This window comes from Eptesicus fuscus, chromosome 6 (genome assembly GCF_027574615.1).
Source record: "Eptesicus fuscus isolate TK198812 chromosome 6, DD_ASM_mEF_20220401, whole genome shotgun sequence".
Classification (NCBI taxonomy): Eukaryota; Metazoa; Chordata; class Mammalia; order Chiroptera; family Vespertilionidae; genus Eptesicus; species Eptesicus fuscus.
The window spans coordinates 41,805,916-41,832,085 of NC_072478.1; the positions used below are offsets into that span (position 1 = coordinate 41,805,916).

At 38.6% G+C, this 26,170-nt stretch overlaps 1 protein-coding gene across 1 annotated transcript in view; it reads left to right on the top strand.

Moving 5' to 3' along the window:
* Nucleotides 1–26,170, top strand: part of GUCY1B1 (guanylate cyclase 1 soluble subunit beta 1) — a 43,280-nt gene that overhangs the window by 3,594 nt on the left and 13,516 nt on the right. Inside the window, exons 3-6 of the mRNA XM_008144597.3 lie at nucleotides 12,496–12,596; nucleotides 14,466–14,584; nucleotides 24,129–24,326; nucleotides 25,740–25,970. Coding sequence (XP_008142819.1) covers nucleotides 12,496–12,596; nucleotides 14,466–14,584; nucleotides 24,129–24,326; nucleotides 25,740–25,970 — 649 coding nt within the window. The remainder of the gene's footprint in view (nucleotides 1–12,495; nucleotides 12,597–14,465; nucleotides 14,585–24,128; nucleotides 24,327–25,739; nucleotides 25,971–26,170) is intronic.

Genomic DNA, 26,170 nt, shown 5'->3' on the forward strand with positions numbered 1-26,170 from the left:
GAAATGGCCATCCATTCTTCATGAGAAAGGATGCCAAACATTTAATGGCAAATAAAATCCTAAGTAACAGATTCCAGACAGAAAGTTCTAAGTGGATAAGAGCCAAAAATGCTTCATTGTAAACTCAGCATCTACTTACACTCCCAACAGTGTAACCATTTCCCAAGAACTTTAAATTCCCCTTTTTAAGAAAAAGATAAATAGTCTAGATGGCGGGTAGATAGTGAAAGGTCTGATAGTAAATATTTTAGGTGCTGGAGGCCAAGAGTCAAAATGGAGGATATTATGTAGATGTCTACATAACTATTAAGATGTAACCATTTAAAAATGTAAAAAAAAACATTCTTTGCTCTAAGGCCAGACAAAAACAGGTAGCGGGCTGAATTTGACCAACTGACTATAGTTTGTCCACCTCTGATCTAGACCATAAATACATGTTACAAAGCAGAAGAGATATCTGAATCTACTTCAAGTATTTTGTTGGTTTCCTTTCACTTTTCAGATGGTCCTTTTTGGAAGTCATGGTTCCTAAGGGAAGAGATCTTTATTTCAGAAAAAAACATGAAGTAAGATATACATATTAGAACAGTACCTAAATACTTGATTTAATCAGCTATGTTATCCTTTCATTATCCCTGGCAAAACTAATCATTGCATCAAATTACTGGATTTGATTATAGGTTTTTTAACTTCACTGGAACATAAAGATGGATTCAAATAAGAAAAAAAATCTAGGATAATTAAATGTCTATTAAAAACAAACAAAAACACCTTTGTAAAAACTATTTTGCCTAGAGTTGAGCAGACCAAGGAACAACTACTGACTTGAAATGCCTAAGTGCTACACAGTGTATTCATTAGCCCTTCTCTGTCTTACTGAAATATCAGAGATAAACATTGGGATCAAAATTTTGGTATGAGATTTGAAAATGATATAATGACATTGATAGTTGATAAATACTGGAGTAATTTCCTCTAGACTCTGTCCATCATCATCTTTGTATAAAGATTATATGTATATTTAGTATGCTTATATCTAATTTACCTATGGTAAGACAGGCATTCATTGATTTATTCATTGATTCATTCATTCTTTCGTTCTCTAGTTAATCTTATTTTTAAAGAGCATAGTCTGTGTGTTGGACTTGGAAGGTGGAAAAGTGAATGATATAATCATGTGGGAGCACTTGGTCCTCGAACCCACACACACTTCTGAATCCTGCACACAGCGCCAAGTGTCAGAGCAAGTTTGTCCTCGAACCCTGCTCGCTTTGCTAACTGTTGGGAACTCAGTCCCTCCTTCATTCTCTGCTCGCTGTGTCGTTGTCAGGTCCACAGGACCTGATCCTGCCCGACTATGCCAACTATCGAGTCCGAGCCCCTCTGCCAGGGGCTGGACTTTCTTGGATGCCAGGTGGTAGATGAAGAAGCTGTGAGAAGTTGTTGATGTGTAAGAGAGTCTTTATGGTAGGAGCTAGTGGCCATGTAGCCATTGCTAACGAGAAGCCATTAGACAAAACAGTTCTTCAAAGCAAAGTCGCATATAGCAGGTAGCCAAACACCGGCTAGGTAACAATACATCTTTCCCACATAGCAGTAGCAGCCTCTGTACACACAGCAGCAGCCTGCCTTACATAGGAGCAGCCTCACCAAGCAACGGCACTGGCTGGTCAGTCACAACTCTATACTACTTAGACAAAAGAGGCTTCTTTCCAAATAGTGACCTCAGTCTTTTGGGTTCTAGGAGGGCACACTTGCACAGTGTACATATAGATTACCGTGGCCTTGCTCTTGCACCTGTGTATAGTCCTTGGACACCCTGATTAAGATTCCTACACTCAGAGTGGCCTTGAACATCTGGCATACTCTGAATAGGGTCCCCACAAATCATTGCCTTCAAATAAAGTCTAGAAACATCTGAATAGTTTTAGTCTTATTTTTTTCTTGATTTTCCTGTCTGTGACTCAAACATGGTAACATTTGACTGTTGGATAGCGTATATTGATCTTCTGGTTTTGACATCATTGTATGTATTTGAGTATGCTAATGGCAAATGAGTTGTTATGGTTCATGTAAGCAAACATTTTGCTATAAGCTAATTATGTGATTTTCAAAGTTTCTTAATCTCCCCAAGCCTCAACGGTATAAGGAGTAGATAATACCTACTTTATAATGTTGTAATATGTTGAATAGTGCTAAACACAGATCTTGAAAAATAACATTGATAAATGGCATCTATTATTTTTTATTTTATCCTGGAACCAAAGTGTTTCAACTCTTCCCTTCCCCAGGTCACATGAAAGATATGAAGCTCTCCTTTAAATAGCAGTAGCTCATTGAAGTGCATATACTACACCAGTGTAAATGTTCCTTCATCACTCTAGGAAAAGTAGCAACTTCATTGTCATTTTCACTCTTTTTTTATTTCCCTCAACTCCTATTTATTGTTTGAAAATGCAGCATATGTTCTCAGTATTCATTTTATCAAAACAAATGAATGAAACAAAATAGTATACTGTGTTTTAACCAGATTTTCATATTCATGAGGCTACGTAAATTACTATACCCTTGCACACATAGGTTTTAATATATTAGTGGTACTTTATAGAATAAATACTGTTCAATATTTCCAAAATTCTTTTCTCTGTCATTTCAGTTGAGTAGTACAATGCCCATTTGAAATACAAAGGGCCTTTCTAGCACAGTCCCCCACCCTCACCAGCTTAGTTTAAAGTGTACGATGTGTAGATTTGATACATTTATACATTGTGAAGTGACTGCCACCATAGCATTAACTGCCACCACCATCCTGCCACAAAGTGACCATTTCCTTTTTGGGGTGGGAACATTTAAGATCTACTCTCTTAGCAACATTCAAGCATATGATACAGTATTATTAGCTACTAGAAGCCCTTTTGTGCACGAAATTTGTGCTTGGGCGGGGGCGGGGGGGCGGTGTGGGCCTCAGCCTGACCTTTGCCCTCTCGCTGTCCAGGAGCCCTTGAGGGATGTCCTACTGACAGCTTAGGCCTGTCACTGCTGCAGAGGTAGAGAGGCTCCTGCCACCGCTGCTGCGCTCGCCAGCCATGCGCCTGGCTTCTGGCTGAGCAGCACTTCCCCTGTGGGAGTGCACTGACCACCAGGGGGCAGCTCCTGCATTGAGCATCTGCCCCCTGATGGTCAGTGCGCGTCATAGGTACCGGTTGTCCCCCAGTTCCGTCAATTTGCATATTAGCCTTTTATTATGTAGGATAATCAACTTGGTAATCTTATAACTGGTTGTCTGGACCCTTTGAGCAATAGCGGCTCATTTCTCCCACACCCAAGCCTTGGTCACTGTCACTCTCTGTTTCTCTGAGTTTATTCTTATTAGATTCCACATACAAGTGAGCTTAGCGTTTTTTATTTTATTCAATTTTATTTGTTAAATGTTTATTAATTTTAGAGAGGGAGGGAAAGGGATAGAGAGATAGAAACATGGATGAGAGAGAAACATCCATCAGCTGACTCCTGTACACCCCCTCCTGAGGATCAAGCCCACAACCTGGGCATGTGGGCTTGGTCCCCTGGTTTATGGGTCAACGCTCAACCACTGAGCCACACTGGCCGGGCTCAATTTTATTTTTATTTTTTTAATGATAAAGTCAGCTTTATTATTGAAGTCAGTACTTCAATCCAGCTCTTTTGGTGCCATTTACTGGTCCTCTAAGGTAGAAATAGGAGCTAATGTAGTATACATACAAAAATGAAACCATAATAATTTTTGTACCCAGAAACTTCCTCAAAACAAATAAACAAATCAATATTGAGATTTTAAAAAATAGGTAAACTGGGTAATTGTTAGGATCAAGACCTTTTTTCCGTAAAAAGATAGGCCAGTTAGCCTGAAAGATGAAAGAAGGCACAGTACATTAGCTGATAAGTACATCACCAGTACATCACCAACATTTGAAGTTATTCTTTTAGGTAAAATTAAATATCTGACTGTAAACTCTTCACATACCTGCCAGTGAGCACTTGCAGAGGACTCTCTCAGAATCTGGGCCATGTCTGGTGAGAAGTATGGAGCCCAGGTGATAAATCTGGTCTTATCTCAGGGTTTTACTTTGATGATCTGAGGCAACCATGGAATTCAAGCTGGATCTTTGTTTTCCTAGCATTCTGCAATTTTTGAGAATTAAAAAGAAAATCATAGATGCATGTTATTGGGTGGGTCATTAAAATGAGCACCAGAGGATAAATCAGAAAATCTGTATTCTCCTTAACATACCCAGACCTAATTATGGCCAACATTAACTGGACATCGGTGTAGTTTGCAAGGAACAAATGTCCTTTTGACTCTTTCCAGAGCAAATGTTTCTCTTCACGGTGTTGGAAAGTGATGGTTCTGGGTGGATACCCTGTGGACGTCAACAGGAAAACACTTAAAGAGATCTGTATAGCTGGCCCAGTTCAGAGGCTGACAACTCAGAAGACCTGAGTACTTGCAGCTTTTCCATTTGCTACTTTGCCACTTTGTTCATTAAAAAGGAAACAGGGGGGGAAATGGTGCCTTTGTTTATGCCTAGCAAAACTGAACGCTTTTTTTCTATATCAGAGAGATTGAGATTAAAGAAATTTCTACTCCAAGTAAAGGTAAACACTCAGAAGTATTTATTACTTGTTACTGCAGCTTTGCTTTTATCGTATAGTCTGATCTACTTGCCCATCATTATTGAACCATGAAATAGGAAATTGTTGCTTTATTGAAATGATTTGTGGTCAATCTTCAAGTCACTCAAACCTTTCAGTCCTTATGTCCCAGTCACTGTCAGCACTGTAGCCTCATGGGCCAGTTCTCTGTTCCTTCTGCACACTGAGTTTTTACGTGTGTTAGGATAACAAGGGCCTGAGCTTAGATAGGTCTCCTCTTCACTCTCCCCACCCTTCCCATTAACTTACATACGGCTCAGCTCTGAGATGGCAAAACTAATGTTATTTCTTAGGAGAAGCCTTCCTTTACCTCCAAAACTGTACTTACGTCTCACTGTACATGCAGCAGTATAAAATTAGGTTATTTCTACTACTTGATTGTCTCTCTTGTCTCACTAGACTCTAGCCTCTATGAAACTATTATAACTATTGCCTAGGAGAGCGGATTTGCAACCTTTTGCATCTCATGGCACACATAAACTAATTACTAAAATTCTGAGGCACACCAGAAAACATGTTTTTTGGCGATTTTACAAAAAAATAGGTATATTTTGACTCATTCACACCAGATGGCTGCTGTTGTGTTGGCTGTTGTCATTTTTTATTGACAATCTAAGGGAAAAGAGGTCAATGTCCCTAATTAAGTAATCAGGTGTTGCATGTTTTAAAAATTCTTGTGGTACACTGTTTGAAAATTGGTGGCCTAGGGGAAAGCCCCGCCCCCCCCTCTCTCTCTCTCTCTCTCTCTCTCTCTCTCTCTCTCTCTCTCTCTCTATATATATATATATACACATATATATGTATATATACACCCACACACACACACATATATGTACATATGTATATATAATGAATGTACATGTGCTCTATTCTCTGGAAATTAAAATGTGAAAGGTAATTCATATATACCTTTTATAATTCATATATATATATATATATATAACACCATATGGTTCTACACTTAATTCTCACAATAACCACCATATGAAATAGATGTCTATTATTCTCATTTTCTAAATAGGGGAAGTGAAGCTTCAGTACTTTAAAACTGTCTCAAACCACTCAGCTACTAATCATCAGAGAAGGAATGTGGACACAGATAGGCTTGTAAAGGTCATATTATGTGTTTTCCCCCAAAGAGCAGGACCTATGACCTTCTCCTTTCCAAAGACAACCAGTTGAGCATGGAGATGGACAACAAAGATGTGTGTTGGTACCACCCGTTTTTGTTTTTGTCTCCCCTGAACTTTTCAAGAACTTGCACACGTTATTTGGCTTGTCATATTTATTTATTTATTTTATTGATTTCAGAGAGGAAAGAGGGATAGAAACATCAATGAGAGTATATTGATCAGCTGCCTCCTGCACGCCCTCTAGTGGGGATCAAACCCACAACCCGGGCATGTGCCTTGATTGGAAATCCAACTGTGACCTCCTGATTCATAGGTCCACGTTCAACCACTGAGCCACAATATTATTTTTAAAAATATATTTTATTGGTTTTTTACAGAGAGGAAGAGAGAAATAGAGAGTTAGAAACATCAATCAGCTGCCTCTTGCACACCTCCTACTGGGGATGTGCTCGCAACCAAGGTACATGCCCTTGACCAGAATCGAACCTGGGACCCTTCAGTCCGCAGGCCGACGCTCTATCCACTGAGCAAAGCCGGTCAGGGCTGCTTATCATATTTTTAAAGATGGTTTTATTCACCAACTGGCACATCTGCTACAGGAAATCAGAGCCCCAGAAATTTTGAGCAATTTGTTTTATTTTTAGAAGAGCTGTGACCGGATGTACTCAGGAGGCAAGTTGACAATGAAATGGGTGGCTAATAAGCAAATTCATTTGTCTGCTGAAGCTACTGAAGAGGGCTAATTTGAAATGTTTGTGCATATGGTTTCAAAAATTCAAGCCATTACTAATGAAACTCCCACGTGATAAGCTGAACACAGTCAGAAAAAAATGCAATTATATATCAAGAGTAGTCTTATTTTGCCAAAACCCATGTCACTCATGCAAGCATTTACTGTTACTGTTTACAGTCCTTGGATGAGCAAACACATTGAATCGAAAGGACTGACCTTTACCAACTGAAATAGGACCCAAGCAGGAAGCCATTGCTGCATGTGAAGGGCCTCGCTCCTTGGCAGCTCTCTCAAGCCAGAGTCCGCCCTCCAGGGATTCAGACTCATTGGGAATCATTGGATTGGGTTGTTGAAAATTGAGAGCCATTAATGCTTCGCACCCACTCACAAAAAATATATATACACATTTTTAATTAAGATGTTGCATATAGTTATTATCTGTGTTTTATATTGGTATATTTTTAATTTTAATAATGGTTGGACACAAACCAGCATTCATGATGTCCTTTACAGCTTACTACAATGGAACATCCCAGGATTTATTAACAAGATGACACCTACATACTGTCTTTTGTAGGACATGCTCTATGATAAGGGTTTTTAAAGGATCAGGACCCCTTTGAACTGTCATTGGACAGGCTGATTGTGTGATGTCTGTTGACCCTTTCTGTCCGAGACCACACTGTGTTCTGAGACCCCTTTCTCAGATGCCTGTATTCAGGATCTCCCACTGCAGAATACTCATTTTTTTCATACTTCCAGGGGAAACGTATTTACCTCAAAGCCAGCAATCCGTGTAGAATACTAAACTTACTTGAAAAGTGTATAATAGCTGGAGCTCAGGTTCAGAATATTAATTCAGTTTTTGTACATTCACATTTTGGAGTTAAGGAATATCTCCTTAAGTAAAGAGTTGTTAGAAATGTTGCCTGGGTATTTCTAACAAATTGTATATCTTTTAAAAAAATCGTTTATATGTGTTTATTGCTTTCAGAGAGAGGAAGGGAGAGTGAGAGAGAAATAGAAACATCAAGGATGAGAGAGAATCACTGACCAGCTGCCTCCTGCACCTGGGCATGTCCCTGACCAGGATCGAACTGTGATCTCTTGCTTCATGGGTTGATGCTCAACCACTGAGCTACACCAGTCAGACTATACCTTGTTATTTAAAAATAAATAAATAATAGAACAATATTTTGACAGTAATATTTGATTGTTTGAATTTTAGTAGGGACTTTGGAAACTCATGGGGGAAATATTTGTAACTAATTCATTCATTCACTTATTTTAAAACATGCATGCATTAATTGAATGCATGCATGTTCTACTCCATGCACTTGGGTTAGGCACTAGTGATTAAAAAACCAAACATCAAAAATCATAAATCAAAATCACAAAATACTACCATACTACCACACACACACACACACACACACACACACACACACACACACACACCTTTGGGGGGAAGGGTAAGTGGTGCAAATAAATGATCAGTTTAAACTAGAACAAGTAACCCTCTCTAAAAGTAACTAGGAAATGAATTGCTACTTGGAAATATTTTCATGTATAAATAGTTTTTAAACAGTTATTGTACATACAAATGTATAGAATGCAATTATTTGCCGTTTTTCCCCAGGTGAGAGTTTGTCTTCAATGACCACGTGGCCTGGAATTCTATTGTTTATTATTCCGTTTGCACTGTACATCCTGTTTAGTTTAATGTATTAAATCAAGTCTCACTAAACTGTTTATTATAATATCTCCAATTAGCTTTTCCTCTGATAAGGGAAAAAGATGACGACGAATGGGCTACGGAAAGAAGGGAAATGGGTCCCGAAAGATTATTAAGTCATAGAGGTCAATTTTACCTCCTGAAGTCTTTGCTCAAATGCTAACTTCTCCAGGCAGCCTCCATCTGGCATTGCATCCTGCCCCTTGCTCCTAGGCCCTGCTCTCACCCCTTTATCCTCATCTACTTTCTTTTGTAGCATCTATCACCTCATCATAGGTTATAAAATTTGAGCATATATTACGCTTATTGCTTATTGCTTGTTTCTGCCAGCGAAAATGTAAGCTCTATGAGGACAGGGAAATTTATTTTGTCCATTGGTATAGTTAAAGTGCTTAGAATAGTCCCAGGGCATAATAGATGCTCAAATATCTGTGGCAAAACTCCTTTCCCTGAGGTGGGGTGTGGAGTGGGGGTGGTGGAGGGCATTGGTGGGAAAGAATAAAGAGTAACCCAAAGCTCCCAAAGATTTTAAAGATAAATATAATAAACAAGGAATCCTAAATATTTTGACTAAGTCATTGGAATTCAGTGTTGAAGTTTTAGTGGAAGTGATTATGTCCTTTCATGTCCTACTGTTTAATTTATATTTCAGCCTCCCTCCAGGGAGCATGTTGGGTTGATCAGTTCAGGAAGCAAAGCTTAAAAGATAAGGGAGCTTATTTTATTAAAACGAAAGCTAGGAAAGAAAGGGTGCCTTGACTCATGGCCAGGGGAATAGGAAGTGGCCATCCCTCTATTTTATTTAGAAGGACTTTGTATTCTGTTTGTACGTCATTTACCTAATGGGTGCTCTGGATTGGTGCTTCCAAGAAACTGAGACTGTTACAGAAATGTATGTCATTTGATTTATCCCAACTGGAAGAAACAGAACAGGGCACAGTGAGAGCATGGACTAATTTGTACTTCATTATATATTTACTTACAATCAATTTATATTTTATTAGGATGCCCTAAATCAGAGGCTTTGAAATTTCAGTCTGCAGCGCAGTGCTGTTTCATAACAAGATATTAGTGACAACGTGAGAAAAATTAGTCTATCCACGTCCTTCAGATCGGCAACTCCATTTCCAGGCATTTATCCTATTTTACACAGAAATATAAATTGTTCGCTGCACAACATTCATCACAACATTGTTTGCACTTGTGAAAAATAAGAGCAATCTAAATATCTACTAAAACTTTAATATGTGTATAGAATACACTTTTATGCAGTCAAGGTAGAGAAATATATTTAAAAATAAATGGATGTCTATCAAATAGTAAGTCAAGCAAGGGGGTTGGAAAGCAGTATTATCTAGTGTGTGTTATTTATACAAGTATATCCGAGCATGAACAAGTTGAATATAATATTAACAGTGGGTATCTCAGGATAGTGGAGGATTTTTTAAAAGTTTTTTTCTTATACAAACAGACCCTGACTTACCATGGTCTGACTTAAGATTTTTTTGACTTTGTGATGGAAGGAGAGCGGTATGCATTCAGTAGCAACCACATTTTGAATTTTGAATTTTGATCTTTTCCCAGGCTAGTGATGCTGAGCAGTGGCAGTGAGCTCAGCCAGCCACGCGGTGGTGAGGGTGAACAGCTGGTACTCTACAGTGCACTGTGTTGCCAGCATTTTCCAGATGCTGTAGCCCATAAATTAAATGTGATATTCCACACTTTATTATAAAATAGGCTTTGTGTTAGATGATTTTTGTCCAAATGTAGGCTAATGTAAGTGTTCTGAGCACATTTAAGGTGGGCTGGGTTAGGTGTGTTAAATGCATTTTCAACTTAAATATTTCGACTTATATTTTCAACTTATGATGTTTATTGGGACACAAGCCCATCATAAGTCAAGGAGCATCAGTATTTTGTAATTTTATATAAGTAGAAATTAAATGCATAAGGTATATAATAGCATTTATCAAAAGATAAGTCAGTGTTTGTAGATTATATTGTTATGATTTGCAGATATTTCACTGACTTTGAGTATTAAAAAGATTTGAGGTTTTTGAAGATGTGTTTGTGTATGTGCAGCAAAAGGGAGAAGGGTTTCACATCAAATTTTTGAATATATAGATATGGGAAGTACTATGGCCATTAGTAATACATATAAGTTTTCAACTGCTTAGAACATACTTTTGCACTTCATCTCTTTACACTTGTGGAAGGTGGGTTATATAATTGCTCCCATTTTATAAAAGAGGGTTTTTAATGCTCAGGTGCTTTATTTGATTTGTTCAAGTTCATTTGGATGGTGGGCTCTGAAACTGAAATTTCTGTGCCTACAAAACTATGCTCTTTTGTTGTTGTTTTCCCCCCACATGCACTGCTATGCATAACTGCCAGCAAATAAACGGTATGCTCTGAAGGACACAGGGTTTTTCCAGACCATCTCCATCCCACTTGCACCTAAGACATGCCACTATTTGGAACTGCTCCCTTGAGCAGACATTGGTAAAGCCACGGGCAGCAGCTGTGATGGCATAGCTTCTGAGGAAGAGAAAGTGGTTGTGACTCCGTGTGGCCGGCCTTGGCAGCATTTAAGGAGCTATTTCGAGCTACTGTGTTGAAAGTTTACCTAATAATAGTGGCCAGTTTCTCTCGTATTCTCCTGGCAGCGTACAAGGATTTAGAAGATTTGGACTGATAGTCAGAGATTGATATCCAAACTCCACGTATTTTTTGTGAATTTAACATTGGAAACGATATCTGGGAAGTTGTCATTTCTCTTCTACAGCTGGCAATATTTTGGACAATAGATTTTCCTTCCCCTTTGGACACTAGTTTGAGAAAAATAATCCAAATCCTATCAAAATAGATATATGTATACACTCATGACAACTACTAACAGTTACTCTAAAGCCCTTTCATTAATACTGTGTATATTTTGAGCTACTGTATGTAATAAGCTAAGGATATGTTAGGAGTTGTTTTCAGTACACGTGGCACTCAAACTTTAGTATGTTTAAAGCACAGCTCTATATCTTACCCCCTGTCCACCTCCAACAGTCTTTCCCAATTCAGCTACTATCTGAATTGGGACATCCATCCAGTTGCTCAGGCCAAAACCTCAGTGTCATCTTTGTGTCCTTTCCTTCTCTCACACCCTCCATCCAGTCTCTCAGCAGATCATGTTGAATTTACCTTCAGAATATATCCCAACATGGACCACTTCTCACTCCCTTTTCTGCTTCTGCTCTGAACCAAGTCAGCAGCATCTCTTGCCAGAATGTTGGCAGTAGCCTTCTAACTGGTCTCCTTGCTCTGTTCTAGACCCTTTGGTCCATTCTCAACGCAGTAGCAGGATTGACCCCTTTAACCAGGTCTGCTAGTCTCAGTGCTCATATCAGAAGTGCCAGGACCCTCCATCTCTTTCAAGTAAATGCCAGAGTCATTCCAATGTCCAACCTCATGTTACCTCTCTGATCCGTTCCCTTACAGCTACTCTGCCCTGCCTTGTTCCAGCTCCAGCCTCTGCTGCTCCCACAACTCCCCAGGCTGCTCCTGTCTAGCCCTTTGCATGTACGCTTCCCTCTGCCCAGAACCCACTTCCCCCCTGGCTCATGGCTCACTCCCAGAGCTCCTTCAGACTCCACTCAATTTCCGGCTACTCAGTGAGCTTCCAGTTATTGTACTTGAACCCCTTATCCCACTAGCTGGCTTTATTTTTCTCCAAACTTACCATTATATTTGTCACTTATGAATTTTATGCCCCTTCTGTCTGCCCTCCTGGGATATGAATGTTCCAGATAATCAGCTATTTTTGTTTACTTTACTAAACACTGTATTCCCAGGGCCTAGAACAATGCCTGACATATATAGGGACTAAACAAATATTTGCTAACTATTTATTAAACCAAAAGTTATTTCTTGGTTATATTTAATATCAGGTGTTGGATTGAGTGTTAAAGTACTATAGAAATGTTAGCCCTGCTAAAATATACTTACCTATGTTCTTTTAATTTGGAAAGGGGTGTGTGAAATAATTTCCTCTTAACCACCAGATTTTTAAGTACAGCACATTGATTTAAACAAATTTGCCAAAAAGAAGTTATATTTCATATATAAACCATTATTTGTACAATCATTGTAATTATAGCACCTATTCTTTTATTCCAGCTTTTTTTCCTGTCTCTCTCATTTTTGTTTTCCAGAAAAGAGGCACAGTTAGATGAAGAAGGACAGTTTCTTGTCAGAATAATATATGATGATTCTAAAACTTATGATTTGGTTGCTGCTGCAAGCAAAGTCCTCAGTAAGTTGAATATGACTTTCCTTTGGCCAAGTTACACATAACAAGTGAAAAGGAATCCATGGTCCATTGTATAGTGACTAGAGGCCTGGTGCATGAATTCGTGCACCAGTGGGGTCACTTGGCCTGGCCTGTGTGATAGGGCTGAAACCAGCTCTCTGACATCCCCCGAGGGGTACCGGATTGCAAGAGGGTGCAGGGTACATGATTGGGGTGGGGGAGAGACGTGAGAGGTTAGCCAGCTGGGAAGAACTGTGGGAGGGCTCCAGGGCATGTCTGGCCCATCTCGCTCAGTCTGGATCTGCCGGACCCCAGCAGCAAGCTAACCTATTGGCCGGAGCGTCTGCCCCCTGGTGGTCAATGCACATCATAGTGAGCAGTTGAGTGGCCTTAGCATATCATTAACATATTACATTTTGATTGGTTGAACGGCTGACCCGGTCAACCGGACACTTAGCATATTAGACTTTTACTGGTATTATATAGGATGAACAGAGATGAAGGTTATGCATTGCACAACCCTGATGGGGAAGACATTTATGTATAATGTTAGGCTCAGGCTATGCTCAGTCTATTTCTCCTTTTATGAACTCTTTAGAGAATAGAGGCGCTCTCTGCCCCTCCCCACAGAAAGCCATATATTGGGGAAGAAAAAGCAAATTATTGCTTCTTAATATAATAAGTTCAATAATGTAATAACAGGTTACTATGTCAACAGCACAGAATTGCACAAGTGTAATAATTACATTGTGGAATGCAGAATATATGATTCCCAAATCTGTTTTATAATAAGTTTTGTTAGCTATTAGCTATTGGTAAAAGAAACAGGAAATAGATCTATGTCAGACAAAACTTATGCAATGAAGGCAAAGTTAAAACAATATCTTTATAAAAAAAAGTCTTTCTGAAAGTAGTGTCTCTTATTCTCAGAGTACTTGGATAGAATAGAAAGAAGCTTTTAGCTTTGTCAAATATAACTAGTAGAGCAAATACTATCTATTGCAGAATATAAGAATTACAAAGAAAAATGTCAAATTGTTAATAATAAGAAAATATCCAATCTCATTTGTAATCAAAATTGAAACAAGTATGATGTTTTTCATATAAATTTGTCAATTTTTGAAAATTAAATATCTAGTGTAGTCAAGGATAGAGTTTAAAAATAAAACAGATGCTTAAAAATATTTAAACCCTTTAATAATTTTTCTGAAGGAAATTATTAGTTTTATTTGCATTAAGATTTATGTGCTTTCACTTCAGAGTTACTTATAGTATCAAAAATTAGAAAAACTTACATTTTGAATAAGGGGATTGATTAAATAAAATGTTGCATATCTATGTTGGGTGAGGTAGTGATTGAAATTACAGAAAAAGTCTTAAATTTTTAATAAATAATAATTGGATATAAACAAAAAAGCAGGATATTAGGGTACATGCTATGTGCAACCAACTTATTAATATTTGTATTTAGATAAAGAAAAATCCTTTTATACCAAAATATTATCATGTGCATTCTGGATGATTTTCAGGATCTTCCTGTATTTTTCAGAAAAAAATAAGTTCTAAATTAAATATACATTTAAAAATGCTTAAAATTAATTAACTAGTTTGTCATGGAAGGTGAGAAACTGATTGCTTTGCTATTAAGTACAAATGTACAGTGTTAGCATAGTAATATATTGTCTTCTCAGATTTCATTGTATTGTCCTGGCCAGAAATTTTTCATGTGATGTATATTCACTAGGCACAAAAATTGAGGATCTTTAACATTTTGTTGTTATGCACTTATCTTCCTTCTTCCCATTAATATGTTTTTATATGTCTATGTATAATATTTTTTGTTTTTATTATTCTTTCAAACCTATAAAATAGATCTCAACGCTGGAGAAATCCTCCAAATGTTTGGGAAGATGTTTTTTGTCTTTTGTCAAGAATCTGGTTATGATACAATCTTGCGCGTCCTGGGATCTAATGTCAGAGAATTCCTACAGGTAAGCGATTTGAGGTCTTGTTAAAAGCGCTGAATTCGTGATTCTTAAACATAGATTCTAGCATCCTGTTGTTCAGCCAGCTGCATGAGAGTGTCTTGCTGCTGAAATGGAATCAGTGACATTTTTTTCCAATTCAATAAAATAATAGTTATTAGATCTTGAATACATTTTTAGCATTTTTGCCTCATATTTTTTCTTTAACTTTTGATTGCTATAAATACGCAAGTTGTAAATTAATGTCCTTTGAAAAACTCATCATGGCCTATTGTGGTATATCCAACTGCCTTTTAAAAAATGTTTTTATTGATTTCAGAGAGGAAAGGAGAGAGGGAGAGAGGGAGAGAGAGAGAAACATCAATGATGAGAATCATCGATGGGCTGTCCCTTGCACATCCCCTACTGGGGATCGAGCCTGCAACCCAGGCAAATGCCCTGATTGGGAATTAAACCGTGACCTCCTGACTTACAGGTTGACACTCAACAACTTCGCCACACTGGTTTTATGTAGGCTCTATAACATGGTCTTATTTTTTTTTTGCAAAGCATTCCTAGTTTGTGTAGCATAATTAAATAGTATGTCAGTATCTATGACTTTCTACCCGGAGCTTGTTCAGGAAAAAACCTGCTGGCTTTCAGGTGCTCTGCCACCAAAGCAAATTTGAGAACCATAGCTCTGAGTTACATATTAATTAATCTACTAGAGAAAGGGAAGTAAGAGACCTTGCAAAGGCCATTTCAGGTGCAGGACAAGATAAAGAACGTCACCAAAGGCCTTCGTCTTATATTCTTGCTAAAATTACCTTACAAGATTTTTACTAGTGAAGCACACATTCGATGAAAGACTATTTTTGGATTGTCTGTCCTATTTTAAGCAGAGGCCATTTGTGAGACCTTCTTCTTGATGTGTTAATGTTGAAAATTATGTGGTTGTTTGTAAAGGATATTTCCAAACTGGCTGCTGAGAGCCGCCAGATCTTGCTGGAAAATGATGTCAGTGCAATAGTAGCTGAACCGAAGCCCAGTTTTGTGGGAATGTAAACGACTTCCAGTCCAGCTGCATTATTGATTTCACAGCCAAAATAAGAACTTCGGTGCTTAATCAAAATGTCTGTTGTTTACACAGTGACATTTTTCTTATAAACTTAAAACTGCAATAAATCAAGATGGAAACTGATTTGCGATCGCCTGCCACGGGTTTACCTAACTACTGGTGTCCAAAAACGCTGCCACTTCCAAATGGAGTGGCTGCCAGGAGATGTGTAAATTAAACGGGAACAGGCTGTATTTCAATGAATTATGTTAAATGGATTCAAGGGTGATATTTGAAAGTATTTTAAGACTTTGGATTTTAGAATACATCTTCCATTTTTTTAATACTGTCACCTTATCAACAAAGTCTGAACTTGCATTTTCCCCATCTTAATTCCATCTTGCCCTCAATGGTCACATTTACATAGCACAACAAATGTTCCAATTGTTTTTGTTGTACTTTGGCTCCTGGTGGCCGCCTGCTCAGGTCCTCATGGTGCCGTGAGAGAGCAAGCCGCCTCTGGTGTGTTCCTCTCTGTTCACAAGAGGATAGCCAATAGCTACATGGAGCTGGGTTTGGAGAGTTCTACTACTTTTCTTCATTGCCCTGTCTCTCTCATGACTCCTGCAATCTCTTCTCCATTCTATGACTTGAGTGATTTTTCTGAAATGCAAATATATCTCATCATACCATTAAATTTTTTTTTTTTTTTTGCTTAAACTCTTCAGTGATTCCCCATTGCTCATTGGGAAATGTCAAAAATAGTTAAAATGATTGAAACAACTTACATTCCCTATACATTCTGCCTCTTCCCCTTCTGCAGCCCAGCCAAACATATTCCTTCGTCTGGAACACTGTTCATGCTCCTTTTCACCTCGATAAATTCTGTTTATCCTGCTGGTCAAATTACTTCTTCTGGGTCATTGGCATTTCTTATGTTTTCATAGTATATTTATTTTCCCAGCCTAGTTGTTCGCATACTGTATTATCACTTCCTGTTTGTTGGGCTGGAATGTAAACTTCATGAAGCCAGAGACCATGTATAATCTCTTAATGATGGTATCTCCACAGATAGTCTGTCTGTCTGGGAATGAACATCTTCCTTCCTTCCTTCCTTCCTTCCTTCCTTCCTTCCTTCCTTCCTTCCTTCCTTCCTTCCTTCCTCCCTCCCTCCCTCCCTTCCTCCCTCCCTCCTCCCTCCCTCCCTCCCTCCCTCCCTCCCTCCCTCCCTCCCTCCCTCTCTCTCTCTATTTCTTCCTTCCTTTCTTTCTTTCTTTCTTTCTTTCTTTCTTTCTTTCTTTCTTTCTTTCTTTCTTTCTTTCTTTCTTTTTTTTTTTATGAAGATGAGCTCTTTGTGTAAAAATAGGAAGCAAATATGACCATAGCTCAAGATTAAATGTTTTATTAAGAATAACAAAACCCCCTTTCAGATGAAACTATGTAACTTTATTTAGAGAAAAATCATAGATTGAATATAGAGGATTAGACAGCCACACATTAGACTGATTTCCTTGAGTCAGAAGCTTTGAGTATTGGCTGTCATTGATAAGATAATATATGGCTTTTGGCAATGGAACCCAAGTCAGTCCACAGCAGTGCTACCAATTCATTTTTAGTGGTATTCCATTATTATTCAATTATATTTTCTTTACCTACCCAGTGATTTCAGAGAGGTGAAATGAAATTAAAATAAGCATTGAAGGCTGCCAATGCAATCTGAGTGAAGAGTTAGAGTTTAAATTATGGGCCTGTTTAAATATGCATAGAAATCTCAGTTGTATCATACTGCAAATATTCTTTGCTGGAAACACTGGCTCGTTCAATGGGCAGTTTCACGCATTTCCTCAGTTCATATATGTGGGGGTTCCTCTGGCAGGGCCTCTGTGCAGCCTGCAGTGGGATTTCCAGGTCAGGACAGCTCCAGGGTTTGGCCTCCAGAACACAACACTGTGGCCAGCCCACCAGGAACAATCCGGGATTGATGACCAATCTAAAATCTCAAATGTTTGTCCAAAGTGTTATTTTGGGAAATGTGAGGATTTTCCTGAACAGCTGTGAAATTCTAATACTTCCCTAAATTATTTACAGTGCTTCTTAGAAAAAAATGCTCTATTCATTTTATTTTTAACTTTTGGATTTCCAAAGGCCCTGTTTTTTTCAACATCCAAAATGTTAATTTCTGTAACCTGCAGTTTTTAAATGGACAAGTGAGGACTTTAAAGGAAGATAAGTATTTGAGTAGCTGGTACATATTTTCATAATATTGATTGTCAAATATAGTATTATATAAGTGGGATTTAAGAGCTATAGCATAAGTGAAATATTTTACACAGGAAATTCTATAATCACTTGCCCTTTTTCTTTAAAATATTTCTCTTGAGAAGATGGTAATTATAGCTATATGTAATTTCAAAGTGTTATTATTTAAAGAATGTTAGTAACTGGTATAATTTCTTTTTTAAATTGGGCCTTACATTATTTCTTAAAAGAAAAAAGAAAAAAAAAAGATTTTCTGTATCTTTTCAGTGGGAGGGCTATTTCTCAAGGAGCAGCTCCAAGGAGAAAGGTCAGGAAGAGGAGCGTTAAAGTGTGACCTTCCTTACTCTGACCTCACGCTGCCCACACCCTGACCTTGGTGCTGACCATTCTATGGGGTTGTGTTTTCCACTTTATTTAGGTCTTGCTTGCTTAAATTTCTCATGTTCAAATTCTGAGATGACTCCTTTCTTATAAAACTTAAAATATTTGTCAAATTACATGGCTCTCACAAGTAAATGTTGGTGTTGGTCTTGTTTTTTAGAAGTGAGGAATAAAAAGGAAATGTTGTGTCCCATCCTTTTTCCTTAAAAAAAAAAGAGGTTTGCAAGGTCTGATCTTAAGATTTCTTCTAGATCTAAACACTAGTAATGTTCTCAAATAACAGATATCTCCCGCTTTCCCATCCTCTCAGATTCTTGGAGACTGAAACATCTCTCTGTCTCAGAACTTTCAAAGCAAGGTCTTACTCTGCCCTCTTATGTGGATTTTAGGGATTTTTTAATTAAATGCCCTGGAAGCAGGAAAAAGAAGTAGCTAAGTTCTAGAAATTTTGCCTCTGTAATTATGTATGCACTCATTTTTGCCATGCATATTACAAAGAAAATTTGCATTTAGGTAGAAACATTCCGAGATCTTTGAACATGTAGAACTTCAGTGTTTCTCAGTGGAAGGATACGTTCTCTTTGGTTGCCTACATCTGTGGAATGTGCTACATGGAGAACTCCGTACAGTGTCCCGGGATGCCGGCACTCGTTTTTCGTCTGCAAATGATAAGTGCTAGGTGACAAGATGAACTGGACTCATGGATCGGAGGAAAAGTACATTTATTTTGCTTGTCAAAAAACCAGTAAATGATACCAGGGCATTAAGAAATAAAATGAAAGCCTCAGAGTAACTTTTTGGCATCGTGAGGCAAAAAAGATAGTGGGCCTGCTCTCTAGCCCTTTCCCGTGTCCTAATTTCATAAAGCTGAGAAGAATGAAGGGGACGCACATTTGAGGTTTTCTTATTGATTCTTGGGAATCTACTTGTGCTGGAATATATGTGTTCACTTTTTTTTCCCTTACATTTAATGTGTATACTTCCTTTTTAAAAAATTTATTTTTGCCATCACCATTTATCCTTCTATGCCCTCTTCCACTTCCACCCACCCTCCTCCACCCCAGCCATCACTGTTGTCCATGTCCATGAGTTATCTCTCTTTTTTTTTTTTCTCAATCTGCCCCCCCCCCCCCAATAATGTATATACTTCTTTGTAATGTGTATAGTTTTTTCTTTACCTACTTCCATGGTATATTTTTTTTTAAAAAAACAACACACACAATACCAGTTTTAATATGAAACTTTTATTCTCCAGAATACATTGCTACAGCCATGTGGATGAACAATTAGCTTTGTATAAATCGTATTATAAAATGTAGTCAAGGTTTTATCCAGGCTATTTTGAAAATCTTTTTTGTGGCCTTTGATGTGGCTGCAAACGATTCTAGTCTAACTATGACGAAGATAAATTTTTAGCAATGTAAGTGTACTCAAATGAAAGTAATTTAATTTTTAATCACAAATTTTATTTCTCATGTTAGCCAGGGTGTGGCAATCGCTTCAATTTTGAAAGAGTAAAACCAAGTAAGGAAAGCTGTAACTTAAGAAGCCCCAAGAGTGTTTTTACGTTAGATGCTATCTAAAGAAAATCAATATTGCATTAAGTGGTGTTAAAGCTTCCATGTTGCAGGAAAGCACTTCACTTGTCCATTTAATTAACAGTAAATTCAATAAAACAGTAAATCTCCGGAGGGTTGGTTACCGCAAAGACTAAGAGATGAACATTCTGATTTCAAATGTTTTGCTTTCCCACTTGTTTTGAAGCAATAAATTAAGCAACATGCTATTAGCAACATTTATACCTTTATTTAAACAAAAATGGTTAGCATTTAGGCTGAAATGCCTATCTTTTTTGTTTGTTTGTTTTGTTTTTACTTTTTTAAATGAATCTTTATTGCTCAATTATTACAATATTTCCTCTTTTTTCCCCCCTTAGCTCCCCTCCACCCAGTTCCCACCTCACCCTCTGCCTTTACCCCCCTCCCCTGTCCTCATCCCTAGGTGTATGATTTTTGTCCAGTCTCTTCCCGCACCCCCACTCCCCTTTTCATCTGAGAATTATCAGTGCACTCCCTTTCTATGCCCCTGATTCTATTATATTTACCAGTTAATACTGTTCATCAGATTTTTTTATTCACTTGATTTTTAGATTCACTTGTTGATAGATATGTATTTGTTGTTCATAATTTTTATCTTTATGTTTTTCTTCTTCCTCTTCTTAAAGAATACCTTTCAGCATTTCATATAATACTGGTTTGGTGGTGATGAACTCCTTTAGCTTTTTCTTATCTGTGAAGCTCTTTATCTGACCTTCAATTCTGAATGATAGCTTTGCTGGGTAGAGTAATCTTGGTTGTAGTTTCTTGCTATTCATCACTTTGAATATTTCTTGCCATTCCCATCTGGCCTGCATAGTTTCTGTTGAGAAATCAGCTGACAATCGTATGGGTGCTCCCTTGTAGGTAACTGTTTTTCTCTTGCTTCTTTTAATATTCTCTCTTTGTCTTTTGCTCTTGGCATTGTAATTATGATGTGTCTTGGTGTGGTCCTCTTTGGATTCCTTTTGTTTGGGGTTCTCTGCGCTTCCTGGACTTGTAAGTCTATTTCTTTCACCAGGTGGGGGAAGTTTTCGGTCACTATTTCTTCAAATAGGTTTTCAGTATCTTGCTCTCTCTCTTCTTCTGGGACCCCCATAATTCTGATGTTGGTATGCTTGAAGGTGTCCCAGAGGCTACTTACACTATCTTCATATTTTTGGATTCTTTTTTCTTTTTGCTTTTCCGGAGGAGCATTTTTTGCTTCTTTGTATTCCAAATCTTTGACTTGATTCTTGCGATCCTCTAGTCTGCTTTTAGGTCTCTGTATAATATTTTTTTTTATTTCAGTCAGTGTATGCTTAATTTCCAGTTTATCCTTTTTCATATCCTCGAGGGTACGTTAAATTTATTGGCCTATTCTAGGAAATTCTTGAAAAACCTTATAACCATGGTTTTGAACTCTATATCCAGTCATTTGCTTTCCTCCATTTCTTTCATTTGTGATCTGTTTCTTTGTCTCCGCATTTTGGCTGCTTCCCTGAGTTGATGGAGTGGTTTTGTGTGCTAGGTGTCCTATAGGGCCCAGTGGCTCAGCCTCCCCAGTTACCTGAGGTGGACACTCTTGGTGCACCCCTTTATGGGCTGTGTGTGCAGTCTTGTTATAGTTAAGCCTAGGTTGTTGTTGGTATCAATGGGGGGAATTGACCTCCAGGCCAATTGGCTGTGAGGGTCAGCTGTGTCTATGCTGGGAGAGCTGCTGTGCTCAGCTTGGATGGGGCTGAGTCTCAGGGTGGAGCAGACAGCCTTGGTTTCCCGTCAGCCCCGCCCTAAGAGGCCCCTGTGTCTCAGTGTTCCGCGGCAATGGCTGCACACACCTCTGAGGGAAGGCTGCCCTCGAGTTTTGCCCGCTGCCAGACAGTCCAGTTTCTCCCTGAATGAGTCTGGGTACCCAAAGTCTCACCCAGAACTGGAGTTCAGTTAAGTTGGGAGGTTTTGTTTCCCTCCCGAATGAGAAAGCTAGCTGCGCGCTTGCTGCCCGCCCTCTCCAAGCGCCGCACCTCCGCACCTCTGCCTTCTGGAGCTCCCCTGAGTCTCAGTGTGCTTTTTCCTGACAGTCCAGTTTCACCCCATATGAGTCTGGGTTCCCCGAATATCACCTGGAACTGGAGTTCAGTGCAGAGGGGAACCTTTGTCTCCCTCCTGTTCGAGTAAGCCAGCCGCATATTCAGCCACCCGCCCTTTCCGCGCTTGCGGGTCTCCGCACCTCTGTCCTCCACAGCTCCTCTGAATCTCAGTGTCCTTTTCTCTTTCCTTCTAGTTGTAGAATTTCCACTCAGCCAGCTTTCCCGTGGTTCTGAACGATGTCTGCTTTGTCTTCCAGTTGCAGTTTTGAAATGTTGTGCGAGGCAGCAGTATAGGTGTTTACCTATGCCGCCATCTTGGTTTCTCCCTATCCTTTTTTTTTTAATTTAAATTTTGTAAAAATTGGTTTTTGAGAGAGAGAGAGAGAGAGAGAGAGAGAGAGAGAGAGAGAGAGAGAGACTGAATTATTGTTCCATTCATTGATGCATTTGTTGGTTGCTTCTTGTATATGCCCTGACAGGAGGTCAAACCCACAACCTTGGCTTCTCAGGATGATGCTCTAACCAACTGAGTGACCCGGCCAGGACTAAAGTGTCTGTCTCTTTGTGACTCATGACATAGCTGCATGTAGAAATGTGCTAATATGATATGAACAAGATGAAAATGGATGAGTATGAAAATGATATAGGCATATTGACTTATGATATAAATACTTTAAAGAGGGAAAATTAAAAAAAATATTATTAAAATACATTTTTCAAATTATTGGTTGACTTATCTTTTTTTTTTTCCTTTAAAATGAGCCACTACACAGTAGCTGAGCATGAAGACATTAAGTAATTACCTAAATGCAGCAGCAAGCTCAATTTTGACTTTGTGGGAAATGGAGATAAGTAAAAAACTTGGTCATTCTTTTCCCTCACCAGATTTTCTCCCATAAAGTTTTGTTGTTGTTGTTGTTAATCCTCCCTTGAGGATATTTTTCCATTGATTTGTAGGGAGAGTTGAAGAGAGAGGGAAAGACAGAGAGAAACATTGATTTGAGAGAAACACATTGATTGGTTACCTCGTACATTCGCCCCAACCAAGACCCAGGCCGGGGAGGAGCCTGCAACCAAGGTAGTGTCCTTGACTGGAATCGAACCCGGGACCCTTTGGTCTGCAGGCCAACGCTCTATCCACTGAGCCAAACTAGCCAGGGCTCTCATAACCTTTTTGCAACATCAGCAGATAGGATCTGGGAGGGTTATGTGTTCAGGTCTTTCCTTCTCAGAAAAGAATTACCCTGAGAAGAACTTGTCATAGGAACAACCCTTCGTACTACTTAACCAAGTAAAATAGTTTTGGGACTCAAGAGGCTTGTAGTTTACATATTAACTTCTAATACTTAGTGTCTGTCATATTTTACATGACAATAGCAGCCCCTACAGGCAATGGGGATGAACTGATGTTTTTGCTGAGGTCTTGGAGGCCTCTCTCCACACTTGCACATAAATCTCCTACATGTCAGAACCTGGAATGAAGTATCATTCTCAGGCCACCATCTCTTTGACCTTCTGTCATTACACTTCTCTGTAACCAGGGAAGGGTCCTGGCTTTTAAGGTCTCAGTCACTCATATGATTAGCTGGGTCCACCAGGATCATGCAGGACCTTCTTCCTAATTCAAGATCCATAACCTTAATCCCATCTGCAAAATCTCTTTTGCCAGGAGAGGTAACATATTCAAAGGAATTATTAGGGCATGGAAATTTGGGGTGGGGACACTATTATTTTGCTTACTCCACCTGGGATGTGTTTGTGTTTTATATACATCATTTTAGTTATCTCCATTTTATCAGAAAAAATCAAGTCTTAGAAAAATTGGGTAAGCTGCTATGTTACCATGAAATGATAGTGTCATGCATAGATAGCTGCCCCAAACCTATAAATACGTACATCTTTGCTTTAGCCCTAACTGTGTTTCTTTTTTCTGCTTCAGGCATTCTTGTTATACCCCGCTTGTTTATTTATCTTTTCTTAAAATGCATTAACTATTAATAGCCACGGATGTTTGTTTTAATTACTCTACTTGAGTTTCAAGTTCTCTGTGGTTCTTGCCTTACAGATGTCTCAGTGCAGCAAGGGAGGGGCGTGCTGTGTGAATGTTTACTCACTCAGCTCAGATTGAGCCTTCTGTCTTTATCTTGCTTTCCAGGAGTCAGCTGCCGTTGTGGGAGCATTATTTATTCATCAGCATTTCCTCTTCATTGCAGAACCTCGATGCTCTGCATGACCACCTTGCTACTATCTACCCAGGCATGCGTGCACCTTCCTTTAGGTGCACTGATGCAGATAAGGGCAAAGGACTCATTCTGCACTACTACTCAGAGAGAGAAGGACTTCAGGATATTGTCATCGGAATCATTAAAACGGTAGCTCAACAAATACATGGCACTGAAATCGACATGAAGGTAATGATCAGCAATGGCGACACCTCTAAAGAGAGATGGCAGAATATTAAACGTGATGCTCAGTGAATTTACCTTTAATTCTTGCAGCTAGTGGACCTCACCAGAGGCATATATAAACCATAGCACCGGCATCACCAGAAGTCTATGCTTGGCCTTGGAATGCAAGGATATATAGGAATACAGGCTATTTTTTTTCCGCTTTGTCTCAGCAGATTTTTCTTTTTATAAATTGCTTAATTTAGTTTGCATTCTCTGTGAGCACACAGTAGCTGAGAAGCAGGAAGATATGTGACTGGCTAAGCTGTGTTCTTCAGAATACAAAAAAAATATATCCTCCATAACACGGACAGTCAAATTCTATGATAATATAAAATTAGATATTATATTACTGTGCATTGTTTCCTTGTAGTTTTTTTTTTTTGTCTATCCCTGAAATGTCATTGGAATATCTTATTTTGTGAACTAAAAGTTTTGCTTTTAAAAAAAATTAGATTACTTGTTGAAAGAAACCAGCTTTCATACTTTAAAAAGGTGTTGCTATTGATAATACAGATTGTTAGTTTTAGGTGAGAATTTCAAGATATGAATACAACCCTATATAATAAAGAGTAAATATGCTAATTAGACTGGACGGTGGAATGACCTTCTGGATGACCTTCTGAACAACCAGTGGATGGGGCCTCAGGGCCACGAGGCAGCCGGCCTGCCAGGGCCGAGCCCCTTGCACGAATTTCATGCATCCGGCCTCTCGTTATGCAATAAAGAGAACCATCATTTTTCTATATTTAATCCAGACAGTCTCTCCCAGTGAGCTGCTTTTTGTGTGCTCAGCATATTCAGCCCAAAGAGCCATTTTTCAGTGGCCCCAAATTCGAGAAAAGTGGGGAGAGGAATACCCTATTTCAGCCTTATTTTTTAATGTATCTTAACCAACTTGGAATTGTAATTTTATATACTTGCCAATTGATGGGTAAAAAAATGGCATTGCATGTATTTTTAAATACGTGCTTCTATTATTTTATTTTTGTCTGCAAATATTATTTTTAACATGTTAAATAATACTACGTGTATAGTTTGTAGGTCATTCATTATAGGACTGTGCCAGGCTGAGAGGCTAAGCACACCAGGATAAGAGATTGCTTTTCCTCCAATTCTACCAGAGTCTGTACAGGCTGAGAGGGGACTGGTAACAGATTCGCAATTTTGCTGTGAATAATTATTCAGTCTTCGAATTTCATAAATAGATGTCCAGACAGTGTTTTCTATTTTAGGCATGTGTAGCATTTGCACACATTACATTTTTAAAATTAACCCTCTAAATGCAATTCTCAAAACCAGTTTCTTAGGTACTTAGGCCTTTTTAAGTAAATTGAAATGCAGACAATTAAGACCATTTTCCCCCTTGACATCCAGGTTATTCAGCAACGAAATGAAGAATGTGATCATACTCAATTTTTAATTGAAGAAAAAGAGTCTAAAGAAGAGGATTTTTATGAAGATCTTGACAGATTTGAAGAAAATGGTACTCAGGACTCACGCATCAGCCCCTATACCTTCTGCAAAGCCTTTCCTTTCCACATAATATTTGACCGGGACCTAGTGGTCACTCAGTGTGGCAATGCCATATACAGAGTGCTTCCCCAGGTAAACGACATCCCACTTCCTTGGGGACTGAGACAAAAGGCCATAAAGGTGCTATTGTTACATGTGAACATTCATTTTTGTACCTTTCAACTGTGTATTAGGTGATGTGCAGCCCATTGTATATTACATACATTGTTTAAATGTGAGCATAGTACATTTAAACATAATGCTACCTTTCCTACAACAGGTTTTTTCTTTTC